The sequence below is a fragment of the Oryza brachyantha genome, chromosome 12, assembly GCF_000231095.2.
Source record: "Oryza brachyantha chromosome 12, ObraRS2, whole genome shotgun sequence".
Classification (NCBI taxonomy): Eukaryota; Viridiplantae; Streptophyta; class Magnoliopsida; order Poales; family Poaceae; genus Oryza; species Oryza brachyantha.
The window spans coordinates 813,248-824,849 of NC_023174.2; the positions used below are offsets into that span (position 1 = coordinate 813,248).

The following is an 11,602-nucleotide window of genomic DNA, read 5'->3' on the forward strand; positions in this document are numbered from 1 at the left end:
AAATATAAAAAACCAAAACTTTTTATAACCTGAAACGTTTAAAGAAGGTAGTACCATATCTTTTGGTAGTGAAACAGACAAGCACTCATCAGTCAGTATTTTTCTGGAACGTACGCCGCTCTATCAAAACGGTTTCCTCATCCTCTCGTCTCCTGGTGGTGGTGATAACCCATCAATCAATAATTCACTATGGTCTTCTCATGGAATTGCGTCAGATTTCAGAGCTGTCGACCGCGGCGTTAATGCCACGGTGCGTGCCCTCACCTCACTCATCTCATCTGAGTTAAGTGAAGCCTTCAGAATTTTTAGGGTTCGGGCGGGGAATGAAAGCAATCTCCGCTCTTAGCACAAACCTCTACTTCTTTAACCAACCAATTGGTGATTTCTTTGTACTATTCCAATCCAGCTTCTAGTCTTCTAGAGTTTCATTTTGGGGGACTAAACTATCGCGCAACTTCATGCCCAAAAGTCTTAGTTTTTTTGTTTGCGGCGGAAAGCCCTTTGCTTCCAGTCTTAATATATTTGGTATGCTATCTTAGCCTACCCGGCAAAAAAAGAAAGCCCTTTGCTAGCTGTACTATCTTATTGCCCAGAATCTCATCTCTTGAAGATATATTGATTCGGTCCCGACCTATTCTTGTCATGACATGGTGCGAATACTTTGCTATTGCAAGCTGACAATGATTCCCTGAAAGGTCTGTGTTTTCTTTCCTGTATATTAGTAAATTTGCAGTGCTTTATGGTTTATACATGTGTTAAAAAACTACAGAGTGGGTGAGCTTATTTGCAATTTTGTACGTTTTCAGTTTCAGGCCCCAGCTGCACACATGGACATGTATCACCCATCAAATATATGTCAGAATATGAATGGTATTATGAACATCTAATCTCTATCTCTCTGTCTCACACACATGGAATTCTTCTTCTCGTCGCTGCAATGGCTACCGGTTCTATCTCCGGTCATCCTCTGTATCCTTCTCTTCTCCTATCTGTACACCATTCTGTGGCTAAGACCAGAGCGGTTGAGGCAGAAACTGAGGAGCCAAGGAGTGAAGGGTCCCAAGCCTTCTTTTCTCTTTGGAAACATACCAGAGATGAGGAGAATCCAGCAACTGACCAAGTCTGTGCAGGAACAGGATGCAGGGACTAGTGACCGGGTTTCCTCAAATTATGTGGCTACTCTTTTCCCTTACTTCCTCCACTGGAGCAGAGTATACGGTATGTTAAGAAACTTTTACTGCTTAATAGCTTTATTAAAAGAAAGTTTGTTAGACTCTTTACGTTTGATGTTAAATGCAATTCATTAGATTCTTTCTAAAGGAATGTTGATATTGACCTGTTTTCCTCAAAATATCTCTTTTTTCTCACATGACAGGATTGCTTTTATTTTGGGGGGACACAAGCTTATAATCAGAATGTTTTAGGTCCTTTTGTATTTTCAGATGGTAGTTTTCTCCGCAACCATCGAAAGATGGTTTTTCAGTAGGGCCTGTTTATGGATAGCTCATGGTCTTTCCTGCAGTTTCATATTCATTTTGTCAAAAGGTCTCATTTTTTCTCTCATTTTAAGCTATTAAGCTATTTAAATTACTGAAAATTATTTTGTTATGTGGTCTATAACCATTTGTAGACTTGTGCTTTTTTTTTTCTTTTGATAACATGGAGAGATGCCTTCTGCATTTCGTATTTAAAACTAAAGCTCGTGTGTTCCTGAAACATTGATGTTGTTTAGGCCCCATCTACATGTATTCCACCGGAAGCATACAAACTTTAAGTGTGATTGATCCAAACATTGTGAAGGAGCTGGCCAACTGCAAGTCTTTGGATGTCGGGAAGTCTAGCTTCTTGCAAAAAGAGCGTGGAGCTCTTCTTGGTATGGGAATTTTGACGTCAAATGGTGACCTATGGGTACACCAGAGAAAGGCAATCGCACCTGAACTCTTCATGGACAAGGTTAAGGTAATTAAAACTTTGATACTTATGTCTGCAGGCCATGTATCTGTCCAAGAACAATATTTTCTGGAGCAATTTACTACATGTAGCATATACTAAAACTAAATTTGTTGTTAAAACAACATCCATAGGGAATGGTGAATTTGATGATGGAGGCTGCAGTGCCAATGTTGAACTTGTGGAAAAACGATGTTGAGGACAGGGGAGGCAGTGCAGAGATTGTGGTTGATGAGTTCTTGAGAAACTTTTCAGCTGATGTCATATCAAGGGCTTGTTTTGGAAGCAGCTTTAGTGAAGGCAAGGAGATTTTTATAAAAATACGGCAACTTCAGACAACAATGGCAAAACAAAATATGTTTATTGGTGTTCCTGGAAGTAGGTATGTTGCAGAAACTACACATTGACACATATAATAGTGTGTCTCTCATATTTAGAATATTTAAGACTTCAAAAGAAATACTGTCACTGAACTCAAATTCTTTTGTTGAGCACTTGTGCTTGGAACTTGGTTCTGAACAGTATTTTTGTTTTCTTTTTACCGTTTTCAATATCCAACTAGCTTACTCGGATTCGAAGCAAAGAATGGACATTGATTTTCTCAAATCATTACAAGTCAGAAAATATATGTTACTGTTCTTGGTTTGCTCCAGTATCAGATTGACTTTTTATGGGGAGAGAAATATACAGCCTCTATTTTCTCTAGGGTAACTTACATTTCTCATTTTGGTCTGATATCATATACCTGCAATTTGTCAGTTCTCGTGCACGTGCATCATTCTAAACAGATATCAAGCCTAACATTTTTATCTAGAAACCGTAAACACGATAGTAGATCCAAGAGAGTTCTGTAACATGTATTTTCCGATAGAAACCATTACACAATTATATGAACATTACATCCATGAAGTTTTGGAAATGGTAACAAACTCATGGGGTTAATAGGTGGTTTCTCATTTTTTATCATCTTATTGTAATTGGTTAATTATTTAAGGATTTTTCCTTTATTTTTGTGCTGGACTGGCTAGGTATTTACCAACAAGGAGCAATAGAGAGATCTGGAATCTGGATAGTAGCATCCGTACCCTCATTTTAAACATAGCAAAGAAATATGAACATGATTCACCAACCACAGCGAACAAGGGTCTCCTGCACGCCATCATTCAGGGTTCTAAGGATGGCCCCTTCACTTCATGCACACGTGAGGATTTCATTGTCGACAACTGCAAAAACATCTGCTTCGCAGGGCATGAGACAACCTCGACCACGGCTGCATGGTGTTTGATGCTTCTAGCTTCACACCATGAATGGCAGTCCCGTACGCGGGTTGAATTGCTGGACGTTTGTCAAGGGAGACCACTAGATTTTGACATGCTACGGAAGCTGAAAACGGTATGCTTTCTCCTCTGATTCTCTTCCTGTAATAGAATAGAAAGCAATTGTTCATTAGATTAAAGCAGCAAAATACTAGCCGCAGCTAACGGCTGTGTGTTAATGATGCTTGTTTCAGCTGACAATGGTGATCCATGAGACGCTCCGCTTGTACCCACCAGCTGCTTTCGTCGTTAGGGAAGCTCTGAATGACATCAAACTTGGCAGCATCGACATACCGAAAGGGACTAACATCTCGATCCCGATCGCAATGGCTCACCGGAATCCTTCTGTATGGGGTCCTAGTGCCGACAAGTTTGATCCGGACAGGTTTGCCAACGGCATAGCGGGAGCCTGCAAGCCCCCTCATATGTACATGCCCTTCGGCGTTGGGGTCCGGACATGTGCCGGCCAGAATCTAGCCATTGTTGAGCTCAAGGTTGTTCTGTCACTCCTGCTGTCCAAGTTTGAATTCACGCTTTCTCCAAACTATGTGCATTGCCCTGCGTTCAGGCTCACCGTCGAGCCTGGGGAAGGTATCACTCGACCCCATGACTTTTGACGAAATCCATTGTTATATAGTTTAGGCAGCTAAGATGGTACTAAAAAATAAGTAATATTAGTGTATTCTAACCCCGAAGACTTCGATAAACTAATTTTCTAGCTCCGCCCTGCTACCCGTACCCGTGCCCACGGGTAAAATCTGATACACGTACCCTTTGGGTCCAGATGGGTATCGGGTACCCATTAGGTCTACCATTTTACATGTCAAGAGCACATCAAAATAACCATTTTAACATATAAAACAAACTAAATATATTGTTTATAATACAATATTGCATCACACATGAAAAATTCAACAAATACAACATATTGCTCATAATAAAATATTTCAACAAATACAACAAATTAATCATAGCGATAATAACAACACATGGCACATTATCTGATGTTCAGATTTAAACATTCAATGTTACATCACACATCAAAAGTTCAAGACATATGTCATATCAATGTTTTTAGCTAAACGAAAGTGCATCACAAATATTATTACATGAATAACATAATAAATTTTTAGACAAAATTCAATATGTGGGCTATGTTTGGATATCTGACGGGTTACCTGTAGGTGGGGAAAATACCCGCACCCATACCTGCGTCCGAGTAGTACCCACGGGTAAAAAATCGTACTCATGCCTGTCCCCATCGAGTTGGGTAACCGACAGTTACTCGGTATCTGTACCTGAATTGCCGCCCCTACGTATCAGCCTATGAAGATTGATGAAATGTTTAGAGGTTATTGCATAACGTCTTTGAAAGCTAACTATATATTTTTGACTATATTTTAGCTAACTATATATTTTTGACTATATTTTTTCACTTTGTATTTTTCACCTCGATTTTCAAATTTAAAGCAGCCGTGTTAGGATACGGTAAGTAACAAGGAAAAAAAGAAAATAACAAGCAAAACGACAAAACTACCCTCATCTAATCTATCTCTCCCAGTCTAGAGAGGAGGAAGCTTGACGAGCGGCGGAGGGCAGCGGGAGGCGGCGGCGCGCGGGGAGGCAGAGGCGCGGTGGCGGCTCGCGACGGCGGGGAGGCTGCGCGCGGAGGCCGCGGGCAGGGGCGCGCGAGGTGGCAGCGGCGGCTCACGGCGGCAGCTCGCTGCGCGCGAAGGCGGCAGTGGGAGGCCGTGCAGCAGCAACGGAGAGGCCGGCGCCGACTCCCGGCCCCGTCGCGCGTGGCGGCAGCAGCGGTAAGAGAGATGGATCTGCTGGAAATTATAGCCAAGGTCTAATATCAGTGTCACATTCCATGCTGTCTTCTTGCAAGCCAAGTCTACAATACGGTGCAGGGCAGTTGAATTGAGGCAGGAACTGGTTGGCACTACAGATTGGAAACTGTTCTCAGATTAAACATTTGAATCGTGTGATCGTGTGAAGGTTAAAGGTTCGGCGTTTCTACCTTTCTGCCCAAAATCAAGTGATTGGTGGTTTGATTTTCTTTGTTCGGGTTATCAGTTCGGAGATTCCCCAGACTAGCTGTTCCTATCGGGGAAGTTGGACGTGTTCGTTTTATTCATACCTGCTTGTAAATTCATGACTTGACATTAAGGGTTTGAACCCCATGTTGACTTCTCGTTTCTGGTAAAAAAACATTTTTGTTAATAACTGTATCCATGTTATGGCGTTATGATGAAGTTCAGTATGCTACCTGCATTATCGTTATAACCAGTACTATCTTGTGCTATAGTTTACTTTGATGAGTTTGATACTTTTGTTTGTGTTATCTGAGAATGAGTTTAATGCTTTTGTTAGTGCTATCTCAGAATTATTTGTTACAAGGGATAGATATACAAAATTGGGCCAAATGTGCAATAAACATTTATAAAGTAGGGTCAAATATGCAAGGGTACAAACATCCATTCATGTCTCATTTAACACCGTTATGCTCACTTAACGGACTAGGGTCAACCGGCTTCTTTAAATTTGAAAACCGGAGTCAAAACTGCAAAGCGAAAAAAATAGGGTCAAATCTGCAGTTAGCTTTCAAAAATAGGATCAATTATGGAATAACCCCAGTTTGTAATGTGCTATTTGTAGCAATAGAATAAATTATCTTTTAATCTGAATTGCCCAGACCATATTTTAGCTTAACATAACACAGTGGCTACGGTTATGGTTTTTATTCATCTTCTTTACCATCGTTTCTTCTTCCTAATCCATGCAGCCGTTGCCACCCTGTTCATGGTTACTTTAGTTGACATCTTACCGCCATAACCAATGCTGCATGACTTCCATATCCTCCTGGCTCCTCTTACATTTTGTTTATCCTCTACTTCTAGCAATTTAAATTTACTGTACATATTTGAATAGGTGCTTAGAGAGCATATTAAGCAGGAAGTTTAGGTACAATAGAAATTGATTTACCTTGAATTGTAATAAAATAAATATTATCAGCACAATACATAAATTTACCATAAAAACCAAATTATAGAATTTTACAGTATGCATGTTGCTTTATGAAACTTCATATAATGTCGGATCAGATCAAATCAACGTCATTGAGGTAGCAATGTAGCGTTGCTCTCTCTCTCTCTCTCTCTTGTTCTCTCATTACGTGGATCAATTATATGGTATTTTGGGATTCAATTTTCACCTCTAGAGATTTGCCAAAGATTAGTGCAACTGTTTTTATTCCTTTAGAAAAAGGAAAGTTGTCTAGTACTAATGTGGAATGGTAATTTTTCACCCAAATTATGATAAGCTCGCCTATTTCGCGGCAAGGAGGCTACACGCGCGCGCATTTTGCCCGCCCTTTTTTTGTTCTCCCTCGCTGGCTATTTTATTTCCCAGCCCATAGATTTTTTTGTTTTTAACATGAGGAGGCTGTATCTATTTACTCAGTGTGCACCGGAATGACATTAGCAAATTAGTAATTCTATAGGGTGTTATTTGAAAAGTTCCCTTGTTTTAATAGGGGATTTGTTCCTGGCGGCAGGAGTGTCAGCCTCATCTTGTTCGTCGCACTCCCAAAACCAAATCTCGCGCTGTGCGAGCAGCGCGTCTCCGTCTTCACCAAACTGAGCTGCGAGGTGTGTCTTGCCATTTCCTTAACAATTTCTGCTGCTTAATCTTGTTCTCCCAGCAGATCTAGTAAATAGCCTTTTGCCCTTTTGATGTTAGGGTTAAGTTAGTTTTGTCTCCCTTTTTTTTTAATGTGATTTTTCGGCTTCTTCCACCTGTTAAATTCCTAAATTTGCTTCTTTTACCATGTGATTCCACTCTGCAGGTTCGCAAACTTTGTTCCGTTTCCTCAGCCCCTCTGTTGGATTGGACCCCCAAATACTTTGGGGCTTGATTTCTGCTATTGTTGATAAGGAATAGTTAGGTTGGTTACATTTCTGTTGTTCTAGTCTTGTTCTCTTTTGTTTGTAGGATGAGGGATAAAATCATCTTTTTTCTAGCTGCTGTAGTGTATACACCTGGAGGATTTTTTGGGCATGTTTTAATTTAATCTGTCTGCAGAATGGTTTGATTAGGTTCTTGTTTAGCGGCCAACGCACAGTGTTGTATTTGCCAAGTCCCAATAGTACTATAATAGGTCTCGATGTCCACAGCATGTTCAAGAACACATATTCGGCATTTGAATGATAAAAAATGTGTATATTGCTGTATTTATACTTGACTCAGAGTGATGGCTGAACAGTTTGAACTTTGGCCCCAACAAAAAACTGTTATCGACAAAAATGGCTTTGATTATATTAGATGATGTATAGTAATTTCACTCAGTTTCTAACAAGTGTGGGTACAGCTTATTATTGGCTGACAAATAACTTGGCGCCTTGCATGGTCTTTCAGAACAATTTTTACGTGCATAATACTTGCCGTTACCTGCAGGGCTAGTGTTTCGTTGATAACCACATATTTTGCTTTAGTATCTCCTAGGGTGGTAGGACCTGTTTTGGACTCTTTTTGAGTGTCCCTTGTTTGTTTGGTAATCATTCTCTGTTATGTCCTGAGTAATTTGTGGTTTTTAATTTTTCTATTTCTTATTTCGCTGCAGGTTTTAATCTGCAAGTCACACTAGGGGTTAACACCACAATACTCCCAATGGACCAAGGGGTGGACAAGAATGTTGTTGAAAATTCACTAGTTTCTAACTGTGATTTACCTGTTGTAAAAAAGTTGGAAAAGTGTGTGTGTGAAGAATCTTCTGTCCAGGCTCCCTTGGAAAATAAGGAGGATGCAAAATCCCTTGGCATAGTATGTGATCCTGAAAATAACAAGAGTGGTGTTGCTAAGGCCATTACCTCACCAAAGCATGAAGCAATTGAATCTTCTATCTCTATAAAGGTTGCAGATGAAAATCCTTCATATGGATGTCAGACACCTCGTGAAAGCATCTTTGATCCTTTTGCGCCAGGAGCAGAGGAGGTAGCTTGTGCACCAAAGAAGAAGGTGATCAGGGCACCGGAGCTTCCTTCACGAAGGCAGCTAAGTTTTGATTCAGGTGATTACCCTGTTAAAAGGTTAAGTTATGAATTTGATGATTGTGAGGAGGATGATCAGTTTCTTGAACGGATCTGCAAGATGTTTATTGATCTTATTATCTCAAATCAAGCGCTAGAGACAAATGGAAAGGATCTGTTAGATTCTAGTTCACCTGGAAGCTGTGAAACCCCTTCATCAGAACCTCTACTTACAGGCATCGCAGATGCTTGCCCAGATGCACCAATGAGGCGATCTCTTAAAGTGGTGCAGCTTAGCCCAAGCATTTGTCGAAAGCTTGACTTTGATTCGGTGAGTCCAAGGTGTTTACTCGCTAAAGAGAATAAGTGATAGGCCTGCCTATCATGACACCCTGAAGATCTGCCCGGGAACAACATTTTGGGGCAGTTTTTGGCTACCAATTCAGTTGCCCTGTGCCAATATGGTTAACTTTGCTAACTGAACATGTAGGTAGTAATGCAAAAGAATTAGGAGACAGTTTAAGTTATACATGTAGCTTTTGTCAGTCTTCCTTTTAGCTGGGTTAGTTTAAGTCATACTATTAGAGTTGTGGTATTTGACCATGTACCTTTGTAAGTCTGAAATGAGTAGATGTCTGGTTGTACTAGTGAATCTGTTGCATTTTCATCATGGTTAATTATTCCTGTCTGGGTCGTCTGGATGTTGCTCATATGGATCAGTTGCCTTTTCTGTTCATATGAACTGGGAGATGATGTGCTTAAATATTTCAACCATGCGGTGAACAAATATGCGCTGTATCTCTAGTTGATTGATGCCTCCGTTATAGGTGTGGTTAAACAGAGACCAGTGAATAGAGATCGTTTGGTTTAGATATGGTTTTATTATTTGTTTCGAAATTTGACCAACTTGTAATGATGTTCATATTTGTAATTTGATTGTGTGAGGGATCCTAACTCGCATTAGCAGGTGAGAAAAGAGGCTATTTTTTCCCCTTCGGGTGTGTTGGCAGCTTTAGCCGTGTGCGCATGATCGTCAGACTCAGGAAGGTATGTTTAACTGAAGTTTGGAGCTCGGAGTAAACTCTAGTGTAAACATGATGGCTTCATACGTTGAACAAGTACTGTTTTGTGTATGTTTATACATGCAGTTTCATTATTTATTTTTCTAGCTTGTAATAACGTTCATATTTGTACTTGTGTTAGATTCCTAACTTTGTGTTATCTGGTCAAAAGTTATCGTTCGCTATTTCTGTGTTGGCAACTTGTTATTTGTATGTTTGTCAACTTGTAGCCGTGCGCATACTGTTGAGGAAAAGGTCAGTTTAACCTAGCATAGTACTGTATATGTATGTATACATGATGTGTATCCAAACTGACATACAAGTGCCATATGTTTATACATAGAATCAAATCAATTACAAAATTAGCAAAGAAGATTAATTAAAAGTTGTACAACTATGAATTCCTGATCTGATATCTATAACGTGACGTGCCGCCCGTGTTATTCGTGGTGTGCAACACGCGGATGCACGTGAACTCCTCCTTTACAAAAGAAAGAAGAAAGCGAACACGGCAGCAGTGGCTTCTCGTATCGTCTCGTCTTGTCTCACTCTCACATGCTGTCGCTGTGAAATGGAATCAACCAGCTCGCTAGAGCTTGGTCCGGTCGCTGCACTGCTGGCTCCGCACGCCCATCTCCGCCACGCCGAACACGAAATGGCAGTCGGAGTAGGCCACGGCGTGCCGCTTGAAAACCCCAAAGATGGCCACCCTCCCGGGGATCCTGGTGCTGGCGTCCAGCGGCACCGACCCGGCCATCACGTCGCCGATGAGCTGCGTCAGGTCCCCCGCGAACCGGTCGGCCTGCAGCGTGAGAGCCAACTGCACCGTGCCGTCGCCGCGGCTGGGGATGCGGCCGGGGTCGATCTCGGCGTCGCCGACGTGGGCGCCCCTGTAGGTGAGGTCGGTGTGGCCCCCCGAGGCGTAGGCGAAGGACGCCGGGTTGGGGTTGTGCACGGCCACGGTGACGAGCAGCGTGACGTTGAGCTGGATGGAGGCCGCCGGGAAGGAGAGGCGCGGGGCGACGCCGATGAGGCGGGTGGAGACGAGGCGGGTGGTGGGGTCGCGCACGCGGAGCACGGTGAGGAAGAGGACTAGGAGGGTGATGGCCAGGAGGAGGAGCACCACCAGGGTGGCCACCAGGCAGCAGCACAGGCAGCGCCGCCGCCGCTGCCTCCTGGCGGCCTCCAAGTCTTTGTGGGTTCGGAAGGGCGCCGCCGTGGTGGTGTGGACGCTGCCGTTGCCGGAGGCGGTGGTGGAAGCCATAGCCATGTCGTCGGGAATTAATTGGGCGCGCGTGGATCGGATTGGATTATATGAGTAGCAAGCAAGCAAGAGCAACTTCCGTGGAGGAAGTTAATGAGGCAGCGGGTGTTTGGAGTTGGTTGGCATCAATGGAATTGAGGAGTGTTGACGCGTAACCAGCGTGATGTGATGCGATGCCGTTGCGTTCGGCTGAATTTGGCCTTCTTCCTTACCGTCATCGCTGAAATTTTAGTCCACTGTTCGCCGTTAAACAACGACGATGGCTTCTTTTTTATACAATCCTGGACGCTTCATCAGTTTACTTCTTAGTACTTCTTCTTTTTTAATTCGAAACGGCTAAACGGAATTTGCGTCTACAGAACTACTAAAAGACACGAAATTCGGGAATCCATTGCGCGCGTGGCGTGAAAGCAAAGTGCAGGAAGTTAATGAGTTTGCGGGTGTTTGGTTGGGGCATCAATGTGAATCTCCTCTCGTTGACGCAGCCGTTGCACTTGATTTCGCTTCTGCACCGGTGGAAAATACTGCACTACTGCTGGCTGTGCTGTTAATGTTAAACAACAATTACATCATGGCTTTGCTTGTGCTAGATGTCATGGACACTTTGTTTCATCAGTCTACTTGTTCTATTTCTGTTTTAACAGAAATTGCATCTACATAATTACGAGCACAAAGCAGTGGATTGCTTGCTATGACAACAACCGACTACCTTCTTCTAAGCAGGAGTATATACATGTAGCTGCGGATCGGAAGCCCCCCCTTAATGCATCAGCGTCGGTCGGGTCGGAGTCGGCACAGACCACACATTCATACCTCCGGTCTTCATGTTCCGTTGCGTGTCACCATCCAGCACTAATCAGTCCCCTCACCTTCGGTTGCCCTTTCCACACTCGTATCCGTCCCGCAATCAACTTCTCCATTGGAAAATTTCATGCCCGGAATTTAACTTTTTGCCATCTTTAGGTTTAACAATTAGTCAAA

At 42.5% G+C, this 11,602-nt stretch overlaps 2 protein-coding genes across 5 annotated transcripts; one reads left to right on the forward strand and one right to left on the reverse strand.

Annotated features, from left to right (window-relative positions):
* Positions 1-104: 104 nt before the first annotated feature.
* Positions 105-8,964, forward strand: LOC102704935 (cytochrome P450 714C2). 4 transcript variants are annotated; one of them, XM_040529271.1, is made up of 9 exons: positions 105-695; positions 807-1,218; positions 1,733-1,959; positions 2,085-2,332; positions 2,979-3,342; positions 3,461-3,857; positions 4,833-5,080; positions 6,805-6,919; positions 7,891-8,964. In XM_040529271.1, the coding sequence occupies exons 2-9, from the start codon at positions 912-914 to the stop codon at positions 8,664-8,666; spliced, it is 2,682 nt and encodes an 893-aa protein (XP_040385205.1). In that variant the 5' UTR covers positions 105-695; positions 807-911; the 3' UTR covers positions 8,667-8,964. The 4 variants fall into 4 exon arrangements, with proteins under 4 accessions (XP_040385205.1, XP_040385206.1, XP_040385207.1 ...); XM_040529272.1 differs by having other exon boundaries at positions 105-250; XM_040529273.1 differs by having other exon boundaries at positions 105-250; positions 813-1,218.
* Positions 8,965-9,612: 648 nt separating this feature from the next.
* On the reverse strand, positions 9,613-10,880 carry LOC102708666. Its single transcript, XM_006663695.3, has one exon. The coding sequence runs from the start codon at positions 10,625-10,627 to the stop codon at positions 9,947-9,949; it is 681 nt and encodes a 226-aa protein (XP_006663758.3). The 5' UTR covers positions 10,628-10,880; the 3' UTR covers positions 9,613-9,946.
* Positions 10,881-11,602: the final 722 nt, after the last annotated feature.

Excerpts from the sequence above, each read along its gene's own strand:
- LOC102708666 (XM_006663695.3), bottom strand. The coding sequence starts at position 10,627 with ATGGCTATGGCTTCCACCACCGCCTCCGGCAACGGCAGCGTCCACACC.
- LOC102704935 (XM_040529271.1), top strand. The coding sequence starts at position 912 with ATGGAATTCTTCTTCTCGTCGCTGCAATGGCTACCGGTTCTATCTCCG. Across the intron at positions 1,960-2,084 it reads TCTTCATGGACAAGGTTAAG|GGAATGGTGAATTTGATGAT; the intron begins GTAATTAAAACT and ends CAACATCCATAG. Across the intron at positions 6,920-7,890 it reads TCACCAAACTGAGCTGCGAG|GTTTTAATCTGCAAGTCACA; the intron begins GTGTGTCTTGCC and ends ATTTCGCTGCAG.